General features: G+C 36.6%; 1 protein-coding gene across 16 annotated transcripts in view; it reads left to right on the top strand.

Moving 5' to 3' along the window:
• The window catches only part of Mier1 (MIER1 transcriptional regulator), a 49,447-nt gene extending 23,954 nt beyond the window's left edge, over positions 1–25,493 (top strand). For all 16 annotated transcript variants that reach the window (XM_034503824.2, XM_034503822.2, XM_076934571.1 and 13 more), the window contains 10 exons: positions 432–593; positions 1,201–1,333; positions 1,787–1,851; positions 3,890–3,962; positions 8,920–9,071; positions 9,761–9,842; positions 11,186–11,280; positions 15,957–16,084; positions 20,366–20,505; positions 22,134–25,493. In XM_034503824.2, the coding sequence (XP_034359715.1) occupies positions 432–593; positions 1,201–1,333; positions 1,787–1,851; positions 3,890–3,962; positions 8,920–9,071; positions 9,761–9,842; positions 11,186–11,280; positions 15,957–16,084; positions 20,366–20,505; positions 22,134–22,462 (1,359 nt within the window). In that variant the 3' untranslated portion in view covers positions 22,463–25,493. The remainder of the gene's footprint in view (positions 1–431; positions 594–1,200; positions 1,334–1,786; positions 1,852–3,889; positions 3,963–8,919; positions 9,072–9,760; positions 9,843–11,185; positions 11,281–15,956; positions 16,085–20,365; positions 20,506–22,133) is intronic.
• The last annotated feature ends 1,836 nt before the right edge of the window (positions 25,494–27,329 follow it).

The raw sequence follows: 27,329 nt of genomic DNA, 5'->3' as shown, positions 1-27,329 counted from the left end.
GCTATGCTCCTCCAGTATGCTTTGTCTGAGCAGGGGATTTAATCTCCCTTTCTGGGCTTATAGACTCAGATGACAGGCTGTTTTCTAATTACTCTTCTTTGCCCCAAATGGTTTAAGATATTGTTCATAATAATCCATATCTAAGGGCTAACTGACTGTGGTATGTGGACTGAATAATTGCAAAAATTGTAATTGATTTCAGACTATCGACAGTGATATATGGACCAGTTAGAATTGGTCAGTTTATAAAAATAAAAGAATGGGTTTTCATTTCTCCTTTTCATAATTTAAAATTTTTGAACATATAAGACACAACATACATGTACTCTAAAGAAAAGAAGTGTCAATTTAGTGCTGTCCAGATTCATAGATCATAGCATGGAAATCCTAAATCACTGATCTCAGAAATTGACTTATTTTGGTGTATTCAGGAAGGTGATATGCCAATCCACGAGCTTCTCAGCCTCTATGGTTATGACAGCACTGTTCGGTTACCTGAAGAAGATGAGGAAGAAGAGGAGGAGGAGGAGGAAGGTGAAGATGATGAAGATGCTGATAATGATGATAACAGTGGCTGTAGTGGGGAAAATAAAGTAAGTTAGTGCATGTTCAGTGGTTTTTGTCTTATTTACAGAACATTTATTTTCCAGGATCCCTGTTGGATTAGTGAAACCACAGATAATACTAAACTCTAAATATAATTTTTACAGTAAGATTAAGTTTTAAAAATACAGAAAAAGGTAATAAAAAAATCGAAAATCCCTTATCTACTCTGTGAGCTAAATTTGATGTATATTGTTTCAGATTTCTTTTTGCTTTGTCTAAATAGTCCCAACTTAAGAAAAAAAATGTTGTTACTTTTAAATAATACAGGCTGACTGGCAGTTCTGTATTCAGTTTTTAAAATTCATTTCAGATACGTGAGGGTCATATTGCTTTCCCTAATATTAACTCCTGATGTAACTTCATTGCTTCATCAAAACTAAGAAATTAGCACTGCTAAGCGCCCTTAGCAGCTAAACTGTATAAATGGCTAGGACTTTAGTTCTAAGGCCTCATGCCAGTTCCAAGAGCTAATCCAGAGATTCATATTACAGTTAGTGTGTTCATTATAATCTTACAGTTACAGCTAAAACACAATTTGACCACTAGCCTGCAACAGCATTCTTCATATTGTAAGTATATTTTTTTATTCTATAGGAAGAGAATATAAAGGATTCATCGGGTCAGGAGGATGAAACTCAGTCTTCCAATGATGACCCCTCACAGTCTGTTACTTCCCAAGATGCTCAGGAAATAATCCGCCCACGTCGATGTAAATATTTTGATACAAGTATGTATTATTATTGCTAAAGTTAGAATGTAATTTCTTAATGTCTTTACCTCCCAAATGCTGGCTGGCATTACAGGCTTGTGCCACTATGCCTCATTTCATGCAAGCAGTCAGCCAGCCCTATAAATCATCCTCATTTGAATGTAACCAAGTAACAGCTTGCCCAGCATGGATAAAATGGAAATTGGGGAAAATAATGGTTTTTAAAATGTACCCAAAGTTTTGCTACAAAATTCCCAGTTTTGTATATAAGGAACATTCTTTGGAAGATACTGTTTTGTTTCAGTCTTTGTTTATACGGTGATCATTATTTGATTTTAAATATCTTGGCCTAATTTAGCAGACCTTTTGGCATATCTAAATATTTGATGGTAGGTATAAAAATGCAAAGATAATATCAGCATGGACAGAATAAGTTTCTATTTTATACTATCATTTTCTTATGTATTCTAGATAGTGAAATAGAAGAAGAATCTGAAGAAGATGAAGATTATATTCCCTCAGAAGACTGGAAGAAGGTATTTCTCCAAAACTTACAGTAATATCTAAAAGCAAAAAATATTTTTTAACAAATTATACATATTAATGAATTTAATGTATTAGCCTTATTTTGACATTTAAGCATTTGGTAAATGTTGTTCCTCATTAATATATCCAACTAAAAAATACATCTATCTTTTCACAAAATGATTGGGTAGAATGGGATTTTACTGAGTGTATTGATATTCACACCTATATTAGAAATCCAAACTTCTAATCTAATCCTGAAGTAATACAGAATTAGAATTTTGTTGCCTTGTTAAAATGTGACCTTTTTAGTGTTTAAAATTGTAGTTTCCCACTCCACATTGCTTATTAAAGAAAGCTCAGCACGACTGAATGCAGTGTTGGTGTTTTATTATCAGCTTGCTGCTCTACAAATACAAAACTAGCTTCTAAAATAAACTTGAGACATTAGGGGTTTTTTTCCATTAAAATATTACAAAGCATTATTTAATTAGCCGTACGGTTAAATTGTAGGATTTAATTTTATGATGTTACATAGGAGTTGAACCTCTTAGGAAATCATAGTATGCACTATGTGCAGTTGGTTAAAGCAAATTATTTCTGTAGAAGGATGTTTTTCTTTATAAGAGATGGTTGCCTGGTCTGTCCTCTTTAAAAAAAAAAAAAAAAAAAAAAAAAACCACCATTTGAGTTTGTTGTTGTGGGTTTATTTTTTTTCTTTTTTCTGGGTTTTATTTTATGTGTATGGGTATTTTTGCCTGCATGTGTATTTGCTCTTGTTGGAACATAGCAGCCATCACCGAACAATGTTGACTACCTTAGGAGAGTGTTGATGTTTTCTCACAGGAGAAAGAGCTGTAATGAGTCATCAGAGAGGGAGTTAGTACCTTCTGCACCTACTTTTCTACTGTGTGTGTAGTTCTTTCCCAGCTGGGGAGGTGCCAGAGTCTATAATGTAGATGATTATCTGAAGGAGGATTACATACAAGATCTGTAGGGAATAATTATCTATTCTGGGTTAAGACTTAAGGAATGTGGCTATTTGGGTCTCCTTGGAAGTACAGGTAAAGTAAAAAGAAGTACAGAGATTGGCAGAGGGATTCTATAGTGGATACCTTTAAAATAAAATCATAACACATGGAGGAAGTTTGTTGTATGTGGTGGTCTTTCTTGAAGACTGAACTTGAGAAAATCAGGTTTCCTCAACAATGGATTTGTCGTGTTGGGCATGTCTGAAGCTACAGTAGGTAGAATAAGATGCTGTTTACAGAGAAGTGACAGCAGCAGCAGAGGAAGCTCTTATACCCCTGGAGTCATCTAAGCTTCCTACAGCATGTTCATACATGTGGTGTCATTTTTGACTTTAAAGTGTCAGGTCCATTTGTTAGGATCGCCATTCCATGAGACGTCTTATTGGTGATTTCCAGTTGACTTTCTTAAGAGCCAGTTTCAAACCTTTTTAAAGAAAGTCAAGCACTAACCTCAAGAAAAAAGACTTGGTTAGGAAGTAAGTCCACTCAGGTCCTGCCAAACTTTTTACAAACCTTCTATGGTTTTATCCCCTTATCTCAAAGGTCAGACTTAAGTGTGTATTCAAACTGCCTGTGTTCAGCAGTGAGCTCTATCACTAGGGTTTCCACTCATTATGAGTAGACACCTAAAGACTTCAATTTCTAAACATTTCGTAGCGGTGCTGCTACTGCTGGTACAAAGCCATCCTAAGTGTAGATGTTCTAAAAAACACCCAAAGTTGACTTTTCTGATTTTCAGGGTATTTTTATTATTTAAATTAAGCAAATTTTACTTACTAATTTTCTCTATATCTTATATATCTTGTGTATATTACATTTCACCTGTTATTATTACTATTTCCCACCCAGTCATATAAGCCCTAGCTATTATTAACTCATTCATCCTCACAATACTGCCATGAGGTAGTAGTTGGTTTTATGACAGAGACCAGAGTCAGTTTACCCAAGAAGATGCTGAAGCTGGACATGAACATTGGATGTGTATCACCAGATCTTTTTTGTTATGTTTAAAATATAGGAAATCATGGTGGGCTCCATGTTTCAAGCTGAGATTCCAGTTGGCATTTGTAGATATAAAGAAAATGAAAAAGGTAAGTTAAAGTTAAATACCTGAACTTTTGAAGTGATGAACTTATCCTGAGGGGATGGTGTGAGTTTATGCAAATATACACACCTGTTTGTGCTTATGTGGAGACCAGAGGTCAAGGTTGGGTTCCTTCCTCTGTTGGCTCTTCTCTGAGACGCAGGGTTTATTTAGCTAGGCTGGCTGGCCAGTGCGCATCTGTCTTTCTACCCCTAGTGCCTAGATTACAGATGCTCACTGCTGCTCTGGCTTTCATACATGGTGCTGGGCATCCAAACCTGTGTTTTCAGGCTTGCACAGCAGGCTCTTTACCTTCTGGGATATATTCCCAGCCCTGGTCTGTTAATTAACATACAAAATATGATAAGAACATGACAGCCTACTAAATAACTCAATGGCTTACATAAAAGAAGTTGTTATATCAGTCATACTGCTCACTATGTTTCCAGTTCTCTCTGTATAAATCTAACAGAAAACAAGTGAATTCTGAAGATTGTGCCCTAAAGTATCCAGCCATATATCTCTTTTAAAAACATGTTTTTTCTGTATTTTAAATGTTCTAAACTTGGTAGTTTCTAGCCTTTATGACTTCAATTACCAATTTGAAAGCCACCTGATAAAAAACTGGTTGCTTATTTGCTTCTAAAACTCATTACTACTAAAAAGGAATATTTTGTTCTTTGTGTTTTAAAATAATTTGGGAATACTACTTATATATTTAAATTTTGAAAAAATTTTTAACCGTTTACATCAAAGTCTTAAGACCAGTCGTACATCTAATAATGTAAAATAAATGAGAATTTTGTGGGTTTTTCTTTTCTTGGTTTTTAGGTTTTATGTATTTCATCTATCTATCTATTTATCTATATATAGATATTTATATTTATTTTTTTTAGAGCATCTACCTTTTTTAGGTGGGTTATAGAAAGAATGCATATGCGTCCTGACTGAGTGTGGCATGACTTGAAGCCAAGTGTACATTTCTCTTTCATTTTCTTCACATTATAGCTTTACACAGAGCACCTTAGAATTGGAGAGGTTTGGGCATTTGTTTTTCTTTTTTACCATTTCCGCTAGATACTTTAAGTATATAGCTGCTCTCCTGGCTGCAAGAGGTGAGAAGTAGGGTACATCACAAGCTATTAAATTTTGTGGCCAAATGTTTTAATGTCACCTACCCTTGCCTTTAGCAAGCTTGCCTCGCTTAGTTCCTGTAACATGTAGAACCATTGAGGGCACCAACATGGAATTGGTGCTGTGCTGGAATATTGTGCATTCCTTATGATTGTGTGAAAAAAAATGATCTGTTGGCTTTTCTGTATATAATTGAAATTTAAGTACTGTGTCTATACAATAGCAGGCCATAATCACATCTGAGTTCCTCTCTTCTATTAGTAGGAAACTGAAAGGTAAATGTTTGTTCCATTTTACTGGGTATCTTAAATGTTTTTGCTATGAAGAAAGTAATGCTTATATTTTGAAAGTTTCATATTAAGGGCTGAGAGTGTGGATTAGTGGTAAACACTTTGTATATGGTGTACATACCAAACACAAAGCCCTGGGTTCACTCCCCAGCACACATGACAAGCCTTTTAGTAGATGGAAGGAAAACATAATAGTTTGGTATCATGATTAAAGAATTATCTTGTACTTGACCTTTTAATACCTATAGTCAAATATCATAGTAAAAAAAACTATAATTTCTTCTTTAAAAAATATTGCCTAGTCCAGCTGGGCAGCAGTGGTGCACACCTTTAATTCCAACCCTTGGGAGGCAGAGACTCTGTGACTTCAAGTGTAGCCTGGTCTACAGAGCTACACAAAGAAACCCTATCTTAAACAAACAAAAATAATATGTATTCTGGCTTAATGTTTTTATGATTTTAGAAGTCAGTTATATATAATTTATTTGCAATAAAGTGTGAATTTGATGAGAAGCCTTTTCTTTTCTGCTGTTTCCTTTTTTTGAGATAGGGTTTCTTAGGTGTTTACTTTGTGGTCCAGGTTGGCCTGGAACTCACAGTGAACCACCTGCCCCTGCCCCACAAGTGCTGGGATCAAAGATGTGTGCTACCATGCCTGGCTTTCATTTGAAAAATTAAGTATATTTGGTAGATTAGGAAGTAGATTCATCGCCCTGAAGAAGTCAGGAGGCAGCTGTTGTTTAGGAACCTACCTTAAGTTGCCGTTTCAGAAGTTCCCATTTTGAGGGGAGGGCAAATAATGTGAGCAGAATGTGTATTGTATGAAGAAAGTTGAATAATAATTGAAGAAGAAATTCTGAATTTAAAAAAATAAAAGATTAATTTCTTTGTAGTGTACCCTGAGGACATAAAGCCGATGCCATTATTACACAATATACTGTTAAAAATAAAGTTTGTAAAAAGATACTGCTGATTAGTGCATTCCTGTTGTAAAACCTCAGAGTGCTGAGACACATCTTGATCTGTTACCTGGGCTGACCTAGAACTTGCTACTTTCCTGCTTGAAGCTCCCAAGTAGTTGAGATTACAGGCTTGTGTGCTGCCATGCCTGGTTCTGATGTCCTTGTAGAAGTCCTTTATAGAGATGGATCAGCGTTATTTTCAATGATGAAAGACACCCCTTGCCCCCACCACCATAACTTCAGAAAGATGACAGATGTATGTCTGTCCTTGGATTTGGCTTTACTGGACTCTTGTCCACTGGTTATCATGCCTGATATAAACACTTAAAGTTTAGAACTTACTGATACACACTCACTGGGCATTTTCCTATGAAATATCCTTGATTATACCTTCATTAATATTTGCATTTTTATGAGTTATAATTGATGCTTGACAAAGTACACATCTCTTGCTAACTGTGGGAGTTGATTTTAAGACTACCTCTTCCTTGGCCCATGGACACCAAAACATAGACACTCAAGTCTCTTATGTGACTTGGTATGGAATTTGAATATAGCCTATGGACATCCTCTCTCTTATTTGCTTTAAATCTTCTCTTAGTTATATAATATAAATGCTCTATGAATCAGTTTGTTTCTTAAGGAATAATAACAAAAGACAGTTAGGTGGTCAGTGCAGACATAAACTTTTTTTTCCTGAATATTTTCATCCTGTTGTTAAGTTCACAGATGTAGAATCTGTCAGTACATTGGGTTCATTTTACAATCTGCTTATTCATCACTCTATCCTTCATCCCCAGTGTTTGATGTTTGTCACATAGACTCCATTTGTGTGCATATTGCCTATGATTTAGAGAGGCTCCAGTCAGTCGTTTTCACTCATGCTCATTACTGACTCTATTTTAATTGTCTAAAGTGCATTGTGTTATTCTGAAATAATCAGAGCTAGCTATTCACCCAGCCTTACAGGAGGCTGACTTGTCATGTGGCGCCACCTGGTGATGGCCCTCTTGCCAGTTTAAGGATTTACAGAATAGTGCCAGTTCAATATATTCCAAAAATATCTTCTAGGTTATATAGTTTGGAGAACCCTGGGATTCAGACACCCATCCCTTCACTTACTCTTTAAGACAGGGAACAATCTTTAAAACATAAGTAGTGAGGAATCAGTTCCCTTTGCAGAACAGAAAACAGAAACTTAGTACTCTGTCCAAATTCACTTATCAAGGTAGTCACCGTACTTCAGTTTTGACTTTTATTATGTTAACATTTAGAAAAAGAAGGCAGAAGGACATTTCTCTATATATTATCTTTTAAGAAGAGAGTATATATTAAGAGTACCAGGAAAAGGTAGTTTTTTAAAGTACGTGTGTGAAGATGGAGGAAGAAGGTAGTATATGTGAAACAGTTGATACATTGCCTACCATAGACGAGATGCTGAATTAGCTGCTAATTTCCTTTCATAACACAAAGTATTTTGACAGTCATCCTGTATCTGATAGGATTTTTATCAAGTGATTTTCTTTCTGTTGAGATTTAAAAGGCCTTACAAGTTTTGTTCAACTAGATTCCCACTTGGCTATGCTGACACTGTCATATCTCCCCCTCCCATCCAAACTTCTCAGAAAGTTTTGGTTTTATTTGACTTTCTATTTGCCTTTCCGGTCCCTTTTAATGCTCTGGTTCACACCTTCTTATATCCGTGTTAGTAGACCCAGCAGGCCTCTTTCTAACCCAGATCACTCTGGGATTTAACCAGGCTTGGAAGTCACTCTTGGAAGCACTTGTCTTGCTCCTCCAGTGCCATACTTGTGGCACTGATTCCATTTTAGGCTGTGTCATTTAGACTCATAAAGCACTCTCTTAGGTCATGTTTTTGTTTTGTTTTTTTTTTTTGGTTTTTTTTTCTGAGATTTAGGCTTTATTCTTTGGGTAGAAGGCAGTTGAGACAGGATTTCTCTGTGTAGACCTTGCAATCCTGAAACTGTAGCCCAGGCTGGCCCCCAATTCATTGATCTACCTATTTTCCTAGTGCTGGGAATAAAGATGTGTGCTGCCACTGCCCGGCTGACTTTCATCACTGGGGAAGCTGAGGCAGGAAGATCATAATTTGGGGGCCAACATGGAATGCAGTATCAAGACCCTGTCTCATAAAAAGAAGAAAAAAAAGTTATGTCTGGCAAAATAGTTCTGTGGGTAAAGGCACTTGTTATCCAACCCGATGATCTGAGTTTGATCCTTGAGCTCCACATGTTAAGAACTGACTCCTGGGTAGTGGTGACATATGCCCTTAATCCCAGTAGAGACAGGTGACTTTGAGGCCAGTCTGGTCTACCAAGCAAGTTCCAGGACATTCAGGGCTACACAGAAGAAAACTGTCTCGGGGTGGGGACACATATGAGGAATCCCACAAGTCTTCTGACCTCCACATGTATAGTGTGGGACATGCACAATACATACAGAGAAAATAAATGTCATTTTAAAAATGACGGAGTTATTTAGTGATAGGTTTCCAATATCCTACATAAATTATGTTAATTTGGGGTAATTTTTATTAACATTTGTTTTATTAATTTAGTGTATGAAAATGATGATCAGCTTCTGTGGGATCCAGAATATTTACCAGAAGATAAAGTGATTGTCTTTCTTAAGGATGCATCTAGAAGAACAGGGGATGAGAAAGGTGTAGAAGCAATTCCTGAAGGATCTCACATAAAAGACAATGAACAGGTACATGAGTAAGGAATAACTATTTGGGTTTTCTCGTGAAGGTCTATCAGCATTTCTCAGTGTGGGTTCTCTGTCCACCTGAACTTCTCTTCTCTGAAGATTGGAATTAGCACAGGACCTACTCTTAGTATGCTTACATCATTGATGTGATTTCAGCTCAAATAAACAGAAATCTTTCTTTGCCTGTGTATACTTTTTGTAATGGTTTTTAAAAGTGTTTTCTTTTGGATTTTCTTTCATTTGTTTTCTCTTCCCTCTATGAGACTCCATGACTGCTCAAGTTGGCCCTTGCATCTCAGATAACCATTGTGTCAGATTAATACTTCAATGAACCTAATATAAGAACATTTTTAAAAACCTTGTTGTCACTGTTTTTCTTTCTCAACTTAAAATATTGGGAATCCAAGAAGGCTCCAAAGAATTAGAGCTTAAAATATTTTATGTGAAATCAATATGCCAGTTACTGGGTTACTTTGGTCAGTTACATACCCCTATATTGTACATAGCAAGAGGCATGTAAAGTTAGGAATTCATTTTTTCCTCCATGCTCTGTATGTTTCTTTCACTGTAATTGGACGAGAAAGCATAGAAATAATTACATGATTCTGAAAAATATGCTCTTAAGAATATGCATCAGCCTGAATTGTTCATAGTCTGTGAGTCTTATATAAAAACCTTTATTTTTCTAGGCTTTATATGAATTGGTTAAATGCAGCTTTGATACGGAAGAAGCCTTGAGAAGATTGAGATTTAATGTCAAAGCAGCTCGAGGTAAGCACATGCTAGACCTTTATTGCATGACTTGGCAGAAATTTTAAATTTTAAGCTTTTCAGTTTTCCTGAATATGTCTCAACTTACTAATTCTAGTCTCTGAATGTAGCAGATACTTACAGAGCAAGTATCATTCAAATTGTTGTAGGGAATGGGATGCAAAATCAGGGCATTTAAGTGAAAGTTTAAAGTATATAATACCTCACAGTTTCAAAACATATTTAAAGATATTTGTCTTTGATCTTTATAATAGCTTCGTGAGCGAAGCACTATAACACCTACTGCCTAACTTTAAAATTATGAGTCTGGGCTAGTGAGATGGCCCAAGGGACAAAAGTGGTTGTCTCTCAAGCCTAACAACTTGGATTGGATAGCTAAAGCCCATGTACAGGAGGCAGTTTCCTAGCTCCATAAAGTTGTTTGCTGGCCTCCTCACATTCACCATGGTGCACATAACCAGATGCACTTGCATACACACAGAGATACAGGTAAAGAAGGAAGAAGTAAAATTGTGAGATTTAGCTATCTAAGCCAAAGTATTGTGACTGAGGCAAGTGTAATTCATAAGCAATAAAGCTATAGTTGAAACCTACATTTTTGCTTTTTTACTCTAAGTTTAACTCCTAGTCTACTGCACTAAAAGTACTGTGTATGTATCTATAGACATGACAGTAATGAATTATTTGTTTACTTGGAGTTAGTCTGAAGGCTCTGTATCTCTGAGAACCTAACGATTTAAGTTTCAGCTGTCATGGTGCCTGACAACCTAGAGGGCAAGCTGAAAAGTAGGTCTTGATCTTCAGAGGAGAGTTGGAGGGCATTATTAAGGCCAGTTGTCATTGGGCATAACCTAGCTAAGGAAAATATTTGAGAGGAAACGTTGAGAATAAAGTATTTTTACTGGTAACAATTATGTTCCTAAAAGAAGGTAAAGAAAGGGCAGAACATAATTCTATGTAGAGTCCAAAGTCAGAAAGAACTTACCAAGTTGAAGGAATGGAAAAGTGGCTACTATTAGTTGGGTTGAGAAGAACTGAGGAGATCCATAAGAGGTGGCACACAGTAGAAGCATCACAGGTTGGAGGCCTGGCTAGAGCTATAGCAAGACCTTTTCTCCACAAGGAAGAAGGAACAACTGGTCCAGATTTGAGATTGGAGAGTTTAGGACCAAATTGTTGCAGTTTTTACTCAATCAGGAGTTTGTAGCACTGCATCATTTGCAATGACTATATTAGCACTCTAGACTAAGAGACTCCCTTCATTGTTTTGCCAAAATGTTACATTTTTGCTTTCAGTTTCTTTTTTTGTATATTAATTTGCTCTTATTGCCTCATTTTGTCAGAGGAATTATCTGTGTGGACTGAGGAAGAATGTAGAAATTTTGAGCAAGGGCTGAAGGCCTATGGAAAAGATTTTCATCTGATTCAGGCTAATAAAGTAAGTAAAGATTTATGTCCTCTTTTTTACAAAAAGAAATTTAGTTTAATAGCCTAAATTATCTTAACTTGCTGTTTCTTAGAATTAAAGTTTCTATAATCAATACTATAATCTTTTTATGTATGACTAATTAGAATAAGAATATTATACTGCCTAAAATATTTGCCAGGTGACTTTTCAAGGTGTAATAACTGTATTTAAGAATTAAATTCATTTATAAGTCTTTTAGTCCACTCAGATTGTATATGCAGTGTAGTTAGTTATGGGTTTCTTTCTGTTATCTGTGATAAGAGGTTTGTTTACATTTTTAATAATGTTTTTATTGATTCTTTAAGAATCTCATACAATATATTTTTATCATATTCTTTTTCTCTAACTCCTCCTTTATCCTATCCAACCATATTTATGTTCCTTCCCTCTTTTAAGTACACATATGCATACAGACACACACCACAATGGTGTCTCAGACTGTCTGAGCTGGATGTGGAGCCTGCTTCTGAGTGTCGGTTAACCTGTCACTCGTTGAAGAAAACATTTTCTCTCTTCCAGAAGCCATCAGTTGCAAAGTTCTTCTTAAAGTAATTTTGAAATTGTAAAATGTCCTTAACATCAAATTTGCAGTAAAAATATTTGTGTGGCATGTATTTGTGCTATAGTGTGTAATCAAAGGACAACTCTTAAGTCTCTTCTTCCCCCAGGTAGGACCTTGGGATTCCACTCAGATTGTCAGGCTTGGTGGCAAGCACTAGTACCTGCTGAACTCACATTTTACTTTCCACAATTAAAATATTTTGTTTACAGTTACCTAAGTCCTAATTGGTCTTAACTCATATTCTTAAAGTGATATTTTCCAGAGGCGTCAATCACAGCTGACTTACCATGATGGTTTAATAGCCTATAAATAGCAGTTACACAGTATATATCCTAAAGAACTTCATAACTTGAAGATTTGAGCATTTAATTATTTTCAAAAGTTTTTCATTGTATTTATTTATTCACGAGTGTGGGAGGGTGCATCAGGCATTGCTAATGAATTGTCCACCAGTTAAGAACCAATGCTACTTTTGCAGAAGACTCACATTTGATACCCAGCACTCATGTTGGGGGACTCATAACCACCTATAATTCTAGGTCCAGAGGATCTTATACCTTTGGCCTCCACTGGCACTTGCACATGCATGCAAACACACACACACTCAAAACTGCATCTTTAACAAAAGAAAAACATCAGTGGTGAAAGAGAAACTTGGAGCTTTGAATGTTTAGTGTCCAAAGGGTGGCACCCAGTGCGTCCAAATCTAATTCATTCAGCACTCTGAGAAAAGGTTGTGTTATATACCTGAATTTGTTCTAAAATTCAGTTTTTCAGGTTGAAAAGTACATTTTTTTTTCAAGTATTCATTGCATGCAAATACTACCAAACTATGCTGCATTACCTCTCTAGGGCACCTTTGGAACGTAACTGAAAGTACAAAGCAAAACCTCCATTGGTGTGACTTTAAACACTTATTAGCTGACTTGGAACCATGAGCCAAATTTTTATTGTGTGCTTTATTAAGATTATAACTTTGACTTGGTTTTTGTTTTGTTTTTATTTAATAATGTTTGAGTTGAGGGTTTCCGTGCTGAAGAGTTGTCTACCATATTACTAGTAGTCCATATGCTGGACTTGGTTGCTCTAGTGAGCAAAGTGAGGACAGTGATTCTTTGAGGGTCCCATTTGAAAATACCAAGTTGTTCTTTTTATACTTGGAATCAATTCCAATGTTGATCATAAGTTCTGTTATAGTGGGCTAATTTCATGAAGATTTTATACTGTGGTAACAGCATACTCCCAAGATATCTTGGCTTTTGCTTTCAAAAAATTACAACTGACTTGCTTGAAATCATTCATTAGGAAGCAAGACATTAAAAGTATTTTTTTTAATGTATGTTGATTAGTGTTTTACTTGTATATGCACCAGATATGTTCCTGTTGCCTAAGGAGGTCAGAAGAGAGCATCATCTCTTCTGAAACTGGACTGAGCCACATGTGGGTGCTAGGAACTTGGGGCGTTAAGACACTAAACCACTAAATGCCCTTTCTCCGGCCCTTACTGCTTAGCAACTTTTATAAACTGCAGAGGGGAAGGGAATAAAAATCTATGTTAGAGAAAAAATGTTTTTGTCAAGATCAGAAGTTTGTAGATTAAAACTGTTAACCACCTTGTCTTCAAAGCACTACTACATGTGCCTTTTCTCTTTGAAACATGTTTTATTCTTATGCGTCACCTTCACCAACTCTCCAAGCCAGTAGCAACGAAGGTTTTTAGCAGCACTATTTGTTGATATGAGTTTCAGGTATTTAGGAAGCCAGTCATTGCATAAATAGTTGTAGAGCCACAGTAGTGTCTTAATGCACGAAACATAAGTACTGGTGTAACAGCTTCTCTTCCCGGGCATAGTTTTCAGACATTTTGGGAAGGAAATGAGTCTAGATTGTTGTTGGACTAATACGATCTTTTAAATTGGCCGTTTGTATTTGTTCACTGCCCCGCCCACCCCTACCCACACCCCCATGATAGGATGGTGGTGGTGGTGATGATTATGATTATGATGATTTGGCATTTGATTTTTGGAGGGTTTTTGTTTGTTGAATCAGTTGCTTATTCTTTTTTGTTTTTTTTATTCTGTCTTTGTTTATAAGGTCAAGAGTCTTATATGACCTAGAATGGCCTCAAACTAGGCTCTGTAGCTAAGAGTAGATATGGATAAGAATGACTTTGAACTCCTCATCTTCCTGCTTCTACTCCCCATGTGCTGGGATTATAACAAACGTGTTCCATAGTATCTCATTTGATGGTGTTTGTTTTCTTTTTAACTTCTGGATTTCATTCTTGGTGCCTTTTTCATACACATACTATTCTCTGTTCTTTACTCAACACCTCCAAGTCATCTTCTTGTCCCCTTCATCCCTCCAAGTAGTGCTTTCTGCTTTCTCCTCTCTGCTTTCATAGCATATGTATGCTGGTGACTTCTTAGCTGTTTACACATACACAAATTTACACATGTAAGAAAACACTATTTTCCGTTTTAGTCTGGCTTATTTGGTTAGCATAAGACTTCCATTTTCTTGACAATGTTGTAATTTCATTTTAGTCTTCTCTATAGCTAAAGAAAATTGCATTGTGTGTGCACATTTTATATCCATGGGCAGCTAGGCTTATTCCATTTCTTAGCTGTTATGAATAGTGTAGCAGTAAACATAGATATTCAAGAAGCTATGTGATATGCTGACTTAAAATCCTTGGGTATATACCTGGGAATCATCATGTAGGTGGGTCATATTGTTTCTCAGTTTTTGGTTTTGTGTGGAATCTCCATATTGATCTCCATTCTAGTTTCACCGGTTTACATCAAGATCTCCATTCTAGTTTCATCAGTTTACCCATCAAGAAGTGTGTCAGTGTCCTTTTTTCTACATCCTAGGGCATTCGTCTTCCCACACCTACCTAGCATTTGTTCTCAGTCATTCTGTTGCTTATTTTTTGTGATAAACCATTCTAACTTGGGTAAGATGGAGTCTGGAAGCAGTTTTAGTGTGCATTTCCATGAAGGCTAAGAATCCTGAGTACCTGGTGTTCGTTATATATCCTAAATAATTAATCCACTTCAGATAAATAGATGGTGAAAGTTTTCTCCTATTCTGTGGTTTGTTTCTTTACTCTTAGTTTTATTTGCTGGGCAGAAGCTTTTAATTGCATGCAATACCATTTGCCATTTCTTGGGTTTGTTTTTTTATGTTGGTAGCATCTTGGAGAGTCTTCACCTGGACCTGTTTCTTCAGTGGTTTAGCCCGTGTTTTACCTGTGGCCATTTCAGAGGTTCAGATTTTATATTATTGATTCATTCTGAATTGATTTTTCTACAAGGTTCAAGATCCAGGTCTGATTTCATGCTTCTAGTGGGAAATCATTTATTAGAGAATTTAAATTTAGATTCCCAAGATAGTCTTTGAGTAAAAAGTATATATTCTCTGGAGTCACTTTAACCTATTTATCACTCCTGTCTGCAGTAGAGGAATACTTGTTTTATTGTAAAATATTAGAATTGTGGTCTCCTTGAATTAAGAAAAAAGAATGCTAAATATCTTATAGTTATTGATTTATTATTTTTTTATGGGTTCAGAAAGAATAGTTTTCAGCACAGTTGCTGGAGTTTTTCATAATGTATGTTCATTTGTCGTGTAAATTAACTAAGTGGTAGTGATTTTTTTTCCAGTCTGTCTTAAGAGTTTCTGTTGCTATGGTAAAACACTGGTTTATTTGGCTTACACTTTCACGTCACATAAAGAAAGTTAGGCAGGAGTTAGAGGCAGGAATGAAGCAGTAACAGTGAAGGAACACTGCTAACTGCCTTATACCTTATGGCCTGCCCTGTCTGCTTTCTCGTACAACTTGGAACCACCTGCCCTGGTTGGCCCCACCCGTATCAATCTTCAGTCAAGAAAATTCTCTACAGACGTGCCTAGAGGCCAGTTTTAGAGAGGCATTTTCTTAGTTGAGTCCCTCTTCCCAAATGACAGTAGCTTTTGTTTCAAGTTGACATAAAACTATCCAGTACAGACTTGAGTTGTTTTTCACGAAGAAGCTCTGTTAAAGAGAGTATTCTTAAAAACAAGCGTTTGTTTCTTGCAGGTCCGAACAAGATCAGTTGGTGAATGTGTAGCATTCTATTACATGTGGAAAAAGTCTGAGCGGTATGATTTCTTTGCTCAGCAAACAAGGTTTGGAAAAAAGAAATATAATCTTCATCCTGGTGTAACGTGAGTTGTTTTCTAAGCTTTCTTGGATTTTTCTTAAAAGAATTATGAATTATGAATTTTGTAGTTCATCAAAATACAATTTATGTTAGCTTAAAAACATTATCTCTTAACATGCAAGGCATGCAGACTTTATTGTCTTAAAAAAAATTGCATGGGCTGGAGAGATGGCTCAGTGGTTAAGAGCACTGACTGCTCTTCCAGAGGTCCTGAGTTCAGTTCCCAGCAACCACATGGTGGCTCACGACCATCTGTAATGGGATCTGATGCCCTCTTCTGGTATCTCTGAAGAGAGCAATGGTGAATGCATTTTAAAAAAAAAAAAAAAGCTTTGAAAAAAATTGCAAACCGCCATGCATGTTAAGACAAGCATAAAACCAAAGTTTAGCGTACAGGTTTTCATTAGGTATTCTTGAAATGGAGAAGGAGAACATATTAATACTACATTTGATTTAATTTATTGCCATCCTCTTTCCCTCCACCATCCACTCCCCAGCCCTTCTTTTTCTTTTTTGAGGCAAATCTTGCTATGTAGTCCTGAATGGGCTGGCCTCATTCTTAGCAATTATGTCAACCTTCCAAGATCTGGGATTGTGTATGTGTGTCACCACATGTGGCTTAGTTTTGACCTTTGAAAAGAGTAAAAATAGGACTAAGTCAAGGTTTTCTAAAACTATTGAGCTGTGTAACCAGTGGAAGGCCATTAAAGAGAAATAGAAATTAATTTGTTTCTTGTACAGTCTATTTTGATCCTTGGAACTAAAGATGTAAATGTAGATGTTCTTAAAGGGGGAAAGGGCACAGGAATGTGATCATGAGGTCACATTGACTCTCCTTGTCAATTTATTAGATTTACCTTTTTCTAGTTTTCCTGAATCTTATGGGACTTGTTGCAGAAGTGATATGTAATAATAATAAGGCAGCCCAAACTTGGGAGTGATGCCGTGATGGTAGCTCTAATCACACTGTCATGTTTATCTTACCGGCCTACTCACAGCTTCTAGCACATGAAATCCTCTTAGCGTCATAGAACTGTAAGTCAATGTGGGCAATGTGCACTAACAAAGATGTCACCTGCTTTATGCAGACTTGCTTATCACATATGTTTGATTATATTTTTCAAACCCCTGGGCCGTACTATTTCATTGTTATGTTCATTTATAGAGTCCTTCCTCAGATCAGACATTCTAAAGGCCAAAACTAAATAAACTAAAAAAAGCATAGATGAGGGCTGGGTTAGAGCTCAGTGTTGGATTACTTGCCTAGTCTGCTGAAGGCCCTGCCGGGGTTTCTCTTCAGCACCACTGCCCAGCGAGGGAATAAATGAGTACGATCCATCTTTGTCAAAAGACAGTGAACTTTACCTCTGCTGTTCTCCAGTTATTCAGAGTTGGTGATCACTAGAATTGAATTTCATATAAAGGAACATTACAAACTTTATCATTGCTTAATAAATACTTTACAAATACTTAAATGAATTCAGTTTGGTCTTTTAATTTATAAACAGTTTAACCACTTGCTAAATTTATTATTTTTCTGGATTCAGTAGTACTACAAAGATGTAGGACTAGCTGCATCTGTTCCTTCCTACCTCCTTACCTCCCTCTTTCCTTCCTCTATTTCAGAAATAATGTTTACAAGTGCTGACTGTCACCATCAGCATGAGAACGCATACATATTTGCCCTGCTACTTCAGAGACCCTGGCTCATCTAGGGTTTTGGTTTTTTTTGTTTTTTTTGGTTTTTTTTTTTTTTTTTTTTTTTTTTTTTTTTTTTTTTTTAAGAAAGCCTTAGCAGAGGAGTAAATGTGCTAAGGACTTGGCTTAGTTGGCTCTGTGATGTCCAGGGCATCAGGGTGGACAGGGATGTACCAAATACTTTTGGTTCTCTGATAATTTCTCACAGTTTCTGAAACGTTTTTGAAAGTATTGAACATCTTAATTTCTCCTAGGTTAATTTTTTTGTAGGTGGATATACCATAGTTAAAGTAAAGCACACTTTGTTTTTTCTAAGGTGTGTGTTAATAACAGTCCCGTGTCAGTGGGATGAAAAGTCACAAATGCATTTGGTTTTTCCTGTAGGCAATAACCATGGTTTCATGGGATTTATGTTTATTCCTTTGAGCTGCTTATTTCTTTGCCTGCCTGCCTGCCTGCTTATCTGTCTTAAGTTATTTTCCTCCCTTAAGGAAACACAGTACTTCTTTACAGGTGTCCTGTGCCTTCTGTAAGAAGCAACAACCAGCGGGGGTGGTACCTCACACCTGTAATTTCAGCATTCAAAAAACTGAGATGGGAGGATTTCCATGAGTGTAAATCTAGTCGGGGCTGTACAGTTGCATCCTAACCAAGGCTACATAGCAAGATACTATATTATAAAATAAATAATAAAAATTGAAAAGAAGTAATAACCAGACTTAACATTATTAAATTCATGTTTTTAGAAAGTACAATTTTCTGTGAGAGATATTTCTGGCTTGGCTTGCGTTTTCTGCTAATAGTTCTATCTTAGGTGGTTACATAGTTCATGTTTAATGCCATAAACAGTGGTTCTCAACCATCCTAATGCTATGACCCTTTGATACAGTTCTTCATGTTATGGTGATCCCCAATCATAAACTTATTTTTATTATACTTCATAACTGTAATTTTACCGCTATTATGAATTATAAATATCTGTATTTTCTGATGGTCTTAGGTGACCCCTGGGGAAGGTGGTGACCCACAGGTTGAGAACCACTACCTTAAAGTAAAACTTGTGAATTTTCTTTTCCTTGTTTTAGGTTCACATTAGACTAAGTGCATTATCTTAAAAGTCCTTGTTAAGTTTTTCTGTTTTGCTACTTTTCATTGTTCCCCAGAATGAAGCGCATTTGCCCTTGCTGCCCCCAGCCTCTGCGAGCCCCACTCCAGGGGAGGGATTGAGAGCCACATTCACATTGGAGAGCTTGCTATTCCGAATAATACTTAAAACTCCAGTTACCTGAACTCCAGCGCTCTTAACTTCCTCAGTTGTTCAACCTGATTTTCTTCCTAAGCATTTGGGATTTCATTGATAAAAATAAAGTTGATGATAACTATCTCTCACAGTATCATTGCCATATTCAAAATTTGAATATAATTTTGATGTCTTTTTCTCTAGCTTCTTTTTGAAAAAATTTTTTAACTCTCAGGGGTTCATTCCCACTAGGCTTTGTTTCTGGTAATTCTATGTAGTGTCTATTCTTTTTGCTTTAGCTTCTGAAGTTCTTCTGATAGACATCTTACCTATTTTTCTTTCTGTATGCTTCAGATTGACTCTGCAGTTGTTTTTTAATGTTTTAGAGCATAGAGCTGGAAGATCCTAAAAGCCATTACATTTCTAATGTCAAGAACGTTATGTTTATTAGTTTCTGGTCATAATATGTTTCTGTGATACATGTTTGTCTCGTGTATGTACACATATATGTGTATCGAGACCAGAGGGCAATTTCTGGTGTTGCTTTTCAGGAACTGCTCACCAAGTTTTCTTAGACAGGGTCTTTCCTTGGTACCCAAGGCTTGGCTGGCTAGCCTAGTGAGCTGTAAGGAGCCAGCATGTCTGGTGCCTAGTCTTGGGGTAACAAGTGTATGACCATGTTTCAATTGGACTGTACAGAAATGACAGCCAGCCCACAGGCCATAGTCTGCCACCTTCATGTTTAGTATAATAACCTTGTGTGTAGATAGGACACATGGGTTTATCTGCATTTTATTTTTAAAAATCACTACTTTCAGATAGGTTGTTTTTCACCTCAGCACAATGTGGTCCTCAACTAATGTGATAGTAATGAAGTTATGAATCAGCCCAGGACTAGGCCATCACAGTACAGATCGCACTGATCTATATGGTGGCTAGGCAGGGATGGCTCCTCTGTGTTAGGCCTCAGTTGCACTGGGAATCTGAAAACCCAGTATGCTTCTGATCAGAAATCACCTTGTACTCCCAGTGCCCTCATCCTTACCTGTGTACTTACACACACTCCAGCTTCAGTCTGGCCATTTTGAGACCTTTTCTGCACATCTTAAAGTCTTGAAACTTGCTGTGGACTTTACGTTTTCCTTAGCTTCAAACCTTCATACATAGCCCTATAAATGTGTAGCCAAAAGTATGTGTTCAGATCCTGGTACAGTAGTAAGACATTGACATGAAAGTAAGTGGCAATCAGGATGTATTTGTTAACTGGGATATGTAAATTTAACTTGAACTAATTTTAATTTTCAGCATTTTCTTTAAGGGAATAATTGTTGTATTATTTAACTTAAGGGATTACATGGATCGTCTTTTGGATGAAAGTGAAAGTGCTGCTTCTAGCCGAGCACCATCCCCTCCCCCCACTGCCTCAAATAGTAGTAACAGCCAGTCGGAGAAAGAAGACAGCACTATCAGCAGTAGTAATCAAAATGGTAAGCAACTTGGAAATGCACCTAGTTCTTCACAGTGAAGGACACTTTTGAATGGCTCAAAGAAATGCACTGTAAACTGTAAGCTGAGAATGTAAATAGTATGAAACAGCACACATCCGATGACACCATGGACTCATTGGAAAGAGTTCTTAGTGACAGAATGAAATGAAATAAGCTACACGGGGAAGTTCATGTTAAGTAGTATCTCTCCTCTGATCCCATGTGAGTGGGATCATGCCTAGGCTTGAGCACTGCTTTTAGCCCTTAAGACCTATCCTCACATTTTGCATCAGAAACATGTTTCTTTCTCCACTGTTTTGAGAAATTGTAACATGTGCTTTAATCTAAAGACAAAGCGTAGGTAATAAATGATTTTTGAATGTTTGACTTTCCATCGTAGCCTGAACAGTTAACAAATGTAAAGCAGCTGTCAACCTGGGCATAGGTGTTCTGCAGAAACATTTATTCTGTTTCTCACATGCACACATGGTCTTAGTAGCCATGCAGCTCCGAGACTGCTTGTTAGACTGCTGTTCTACAGTCAGCTGTGCCTTTGTTTATAGTGATGTAAGATGGAGTGGGACTGGAACCCAGAACTACAGTAGATGCTCAGGGAGTTCAGATTCTCGATACTTTTAACATCTTAACACCAAGGAAATCCTTTTCTCTTTCAGCTATTTGATAGAGAAAACACTGTTAGAGTTATATAATTTTCCTAAATGACCAAAAAAATGCTATGTAGCTCAGAAAAGATCTGGTAAATATAATGCAAATTTTCATGTTTTTCAAAGAAAGGGTAGAAATTTATAGCTTAATTTTTTTATATACTTCTTAAATTTTTAGCTTTATTTCCTTTTTAATTAATGCACTGAAATAGTATTACAATTCTTTGTCCTTAATCAGTTTAATAGTTAGACTAGCTAACACAGAATTATTTCTTCAGTGTTAAATGATACATAGTTCCTGTGTGCATTCAAGATTTAGATACATATTAAGTATAGAATAATTTGAGTATTTTCTTTGACAGAGTATAATCTTTGAGACTCATCCTTTATGTTGAATATTTGTCACATAATTTAGATTTAATTATCTTGGGCTGGAGAGATGGCTCAGAGGTTAACAACACTAGTTGCTCTTCCAGAGGTCCTCTGTTCAGTTCCCCAGAAACCACATGGTGGCTTATACCTAATAATGGGATCTGATATTTTCTTCTTCATATAGACATATATACAAGTAGAGTGCTCATATGAATGAGTGAATGATTTGATTATCTCTAGTGTTGTAGTCAGCTCTAATATGCCACTGAGTCATCACTCCAGCCCGCCCCTTAGTACACTTTTAACATATGCCAGGTTAAAATCCATTGATTTAGTTGATCTTCACATCAACTGTGTAACATGCATTTGCTTTGGGTCTCCTGGTGTATAAGGAAGCTGCAGTGTAGCCTGTGGAGACCTTGCTATGTCTGTTAGTAAGCAATTGAGCATGGTTCATACCACGAGTGAGTACACTCAAATTTGATGCTTTCCTTGTTCCTTGTTGGAAACGTGTATTGTAACAGGTATTTCGGAATCGTTGACAAGTTTAGCTTTTTGTATTAAGCTTTACTTATTTCTCTCCGAATGCAGGTGTGTCGTCAAATGGACCAGGAGAAATACTAAACAAAGAAGAAGTAAAAGTTGAAGGCTTACATGTTAATGGACCAACAGGTGGAAATAAGAAACCACTTCTTACAGATATGGACACTAATGGTTATGAAGCAAATAACCTGACCACTGACCCAAAACTTGCCCATATGACTGCAAGAAATGAAAATGATCTTGATGAAAAAAATGAGAGACCTGCCAAAAGGCGGCGGATAAACAGCAGTGGGAAGGAGAGTCCAGGCTCGTCTGAGTTTTTCCAGGAAGCAGTCTCACATGGGAAGTTCGAGGAACATGAAAACACAAATGACTAACTCTTAGGCCTATTTTACTTTCTTTGCAGTAAAGTCTGGTTTGACTACAATTTTCAGGGTTGGGGGGGTGACCTTTAGAAAGCTGATTTCCTTGAAGCAGTTGGTTAACTCTTGAAATTTGAATTAAGTCCTAACTTTAAGAAATGGGATTCATAATTCTACCTTTTGCAAGTTCTTTTACTTCATATTTTTGAAGCCCTGTTTAAGGATATAAAAACATTAGTAAATTTGAATGACCCAAAGACTTAACTGCACCTTCTCCTTTGAAAAATGAATCATAGATTTGACTAAAAGGTAATCTTTCATTATTCTTTGTGAGGAAGAAAAACAGTTTGTGTTTCTGCTCAACATGAATTTTTTTATTATCTAGAAATGTCTTTACAACAGACATTTTTCTCTCCATACAAATTGAACATCGTCACTAAGGAAACCCTCATGAATCCTGAAGGTTATGCTAGCATGATTTTTATATGTAGAAGTTTAAAAATAAACCAAGTCAGGTTTGTATTTGTAAAATTGTTGACATCAATGATGTCTTTCCATATTCTTATCTGGGCTTAAGAAATACATTCTGTATTTTTCCAGATTCTTTGTAGCCTTTGAAAGATTTTTTACAGTACATATGTCTTGACTGAGCTGTCTTTTCTTAATACAAAAAGCTTGTATAATTTTCTTAACTTGTACAGTTGGTAAACTTTTATGAGAGGAACTGATATTCTGAGTCTGTCAGCTTTCATTTTATTTTGCTAAGATTTTTCTAATGAATTTTTAAGTGTGTATGTAGTTAACCAAGTCATGTTTCTTATCCAGGTGGTAAAAGCATTCATAAACAACTATGAACATGTGTTATTTTCAAACTTCTACTTACTGACAAATAATTTGGGACTTCTAAATTTCAGCATGATACTCAGATTACAAGCTTGTTTGTATTTCCTATAATTTTATAAATTAATTTTGAAGCAAAAACAAAGACTTCCTGTCAGCTTAAGTGCATAGATGTATCGTGCTGAATAGAGAGTCCTGTTCAGTTAATCTCATGTGCCCTATAAGATTTCTCATTGTTTCCATTAAGTCAACAGAAAAGGAAGGCCAGGTGATGTTGCGATATTCCCACATCCAAGGAGTAACTGTTGACAGGTAGCAATATTAATTTTTATGAGAAAATAATGGTTTTAATAATTTTCAGATCTTTCCAGTTTTAATCCAGTTTGTCAGATTTGATATTGTTTTTCCAAAATGAAACACATACAAAATAATCATTATTCTGTGTGATTTTTTTTTAAAAGGGTTATCTGCACTAGCCTTGTAAGGATGGGTGCCATTTTATTTTTAGTGCAAAATTCTTCTTAAAAAATGTAGTTTTATACAGCTGATAGACCAATCTTATTTCCAGACTGTTTGTAGTGAATGATTATTAACTATCTTTTCTCACACAGGCACATCCCCAAATGCTGCTTTCAGTTTGATCTCAGCCATCAGTTCAAGAGCCAATGCTTTCAAAGACAGATCTGTGGTCCTTTTACTGGCTCAGTTGTCTGATGCAGGTTGGGTAAAGGTTTGCACTGAGAATGATTGCCCAGGCCTCTTCCTCATAGTGTTCTTATATTTGTCCAGACTGCTTCCCTTGACCAATGGGAACAACCTTTTCTTTCTCCCAGTCAGTATTGGAAGCCACTTTGACAATATGTCATTTAATATGCATTTACTCTTTTTGCAGAAATATTCCAGTAAGTCAGTTTCAGATGGAAGTGCTGAGAAGCATGAGAGGGGTTTGTTTGTTTTATTGAAAACATTAATTTATCCAGAATGGCAGTAGGTCAAGTAGCTTTAGCAGATGGTCATAGCCTCTGTCTCCTTGCCCACCCCGACCCATTTCTGGTTTTTGTTTTGTTTTGTTTTGTTTTTTCTTTTTTTAAAACAAAACAAAATAAAGAGTCTCACTGTGTAGCCCAGGCTGGCCTGGAACTTAACAATCCTTCTACCTCAGCCCTCTAATGCTGAGATTGGAGGTGTTTCCCACCACACCCAGCAACAATCTATTTTCTAAAGCAGATTTTATTAAATGAGTCCACACCATCCTAGCTCTTTGTCACAAATGGTCTCTAGGATTGTTTTTTTAAAAAACAGTGATGCTGTGCTTTTTAATCATTACACTGTTGGAGTTGTCAGCCTATCTCTTAAAGGCTGCATCTGCTGGGCAAGTTCCTTGAGTTCTTGAAACTGTTGTTACAGGAACATTTTAAGAAAATTCTCAGGCATGTTGGCAAGGTGTTTAAGTGTTCATAAATTTTACTTTTCTTTTTAGAGTATGCATAATAAAACATTCCTCTAATACACAATGCTCAGCTTTTCCCAACTGTATTTATTGTGTTTGTACAGGGATTTCACCCTTTGTTCAAAACTGCAGCCACTGAAAGTTAAGTCATTGCACTTTTAAACAATTTGGCAATATCATGAGTAATTTGCTTAAGATTTAGTATATTTCATAACTCTTGAGCACGTAAGTAATTGAGACAAGAAAATAAGCCTTCATGATTAGGGATGTAGCTCAGTTGCTTGAATGTTTGCCCAGTATGCATGAAGTCTGGGTTCCATCCCCAGTACTACATAAACTGGGGATGGTGGCACACGCTTGTCATCCTAAGCACTTGGGAGGTAGAGGCAGGAGAATCAGAAGTTCAAGGCCATCCTCAACTATATAGTTTGAGGCAAGCCTGAGACACCTGAGATGCTATCTCAAACAAAAATGTCTCTGTTGGTAGTTATTTAGGCCCTAGCCAAGCACTGTCATTTTTATTTGAAACATATAATGTTTATGATGTATTCTCATTAAGGTTCAGAATCTGTAACTCAGTTCAACACAGATCTGTTGAGCTTTAAAATGTATTTGAAATAATTTAAGTAGACATTCGAAATTATCAATTAGGTCTTTTTAAATTTCTGCATAATAATTTTGCACTGTAAAATATGTTTTTTCTCCCATTTCCTTCTGCCATTCTGATATGCTCATTAAAATATTTTTGTAAACATACTCGTGTGATGTGGTATGTGATGTCTAGTTGTTTCACTGTGTTTTAGTTTCAGTGTTTAAACACATGCCCATGAACAGCACAATGAACAGTTTTCAGTGGTTCCTGGTTTTAGTTACCCAACATTGGATTGTTTTGTCTGTGTTTTTAAAACATTATTTAATAGACAGGGGGATTTGGATTTGGAGTTTTTGTTTTGTTGGTTTGTTCCCTCTGTTATGTAGCTCTGACTGAACTGGAGCTCACTACATAGACCAGGGTAGCTGCAAACTCAAGACATCGGTCTTCCTCTGCCTGCAAAATGCTGGGATTAAAGATGTGCACCCGGTACACCTAGATATGTACCCCAAACTGGCTTTGATCTTGTGCTTCAAGTGATAGAATTAAAGTGTATGCCACCATACCTGGGAGTGGGGTATATTTGTTTTTCTTACCTCCCCAGAGAGGCTTTACTCCGAAGATCTCCATTACCCTCTTTCTCTGAACTATATAATTAAAAATTATTAGTTTTCTTTTTCAGTGAAGTTTATACCAGTTATTTTGCAGAATAAAACTTGTCACATTTATTGTTCTACTGGTAGGTAACCCATAGTGATACTTGGGATAACTGAGTGTTAGTTCACTTTCATCAGTAACAGTTGCAGTGTGTCTTAACTGGCCATCAGCTACGAGCCAGACAAGCCTTCCCAAATGTCATCCAGTCAGCAGAAGGGTATCAAAATAAACCAGCTCATGGAAGAATGACTTCAGATTTTAATCTTGATTTTTTTTCTACTAATATTTCTTTATGCCATACACATAAAATTTTAAGAATGGGTTAAAGTTCTGTATCCATATGTCCTGTGATCCAGCAAATATTTGGGTCTCTTGTGCCAGGCATTTAAGAGGTTCAGCATGTCTTCAACTAGAAAATTGGAGTCAAAAGCATTTTGTATGGGAACAACAGGTAATGTTGGAAAGATGAGTTCACCCACCACTTTGCACTAGAACTTTAGCTAAATAAAATTTATTTTCAATTTAATATTTGTTCAACATGACCAACAAATACCGTTCACTTAATACCTACTACAGAGCGTGTTTTATTGGACAGCTCTGTATAGTTCAGTGCTGTCAGGTGAGCAGTGTACAGAGGATGACTTGTTGCCTTAGCTTGGGAAGAGGTGTGGCCTAGTGGTTAAACAGTTTTCCTCATTATTGCTAACACTGATGGACTGAATTGACTCACTATGTTCTGAGTTTGTAGAGTTCTGGTAATTCTGGGATAAGGGATTTGTGACCCTCTTTTAGAAAGCAGATGAACTTTTAAAGAGACTAGACATTATCCTTGTCTTCCTCTTGTGCCTAGCTGGGCTCTTTGGCCAGGTGAACATGAGATGCCAGTTATTCTGAGTGTGCCCTTTAAAAATTTTTAATAACTCTAACAAATATACTGTAGGTGATGGGGATTTACTTGGGTGGCTTATATTTTGAAACTTGCAGCCTCCTGAATTGGGAGTTGAATTGTTTGCAGTGTGGTATCCACTCCACTGCCTACATTTACTTCCGGGGCTAAAAAATGGCTGTTGGCATTTTAGAAAAAAAAAAAATGTAAATGTGCTTGGGCTCTGTGTGCCACGTTTCTAATGATTCTGCAAGTGCTGAGCACATGAGACAGTTCTGTCAGAACTGCCTGGGAGTGAAAAGTTGACACTGGTTTTATTAAAATTTATTTTGAAAACCTTTCTTCGATGGCATCCCAGTTAAGTTAATGTTGTGTGCTCCCATGCCTAAACATCTTCACTGTCTTAGCCTGAAGGGAGGTGTGGAGAGGAGAAACATTTAACAGGAAGTGAACTTGA

This window comes from Arvicanthis niloticus, chromosome 5 (genome assembly GCF_011762505.2).
Source record: "Arvicanthis niloticus isolate mArvNil1 chromosome 5, mArvNil1.pat.X, whole genome shotgun sequence".
NCBI classification, from domain to species: domain Eukaryota; kingdom Metazoa; phylum Chordata; class Mammalia; order Rodentia; family Muridae; genus Arvicanthis; species Arvicanthis niloticus.
Note: the sequence above shows the minus strand (reverse complement) of the source record. Positions and strands in the feature narration are given on the sequence as shown.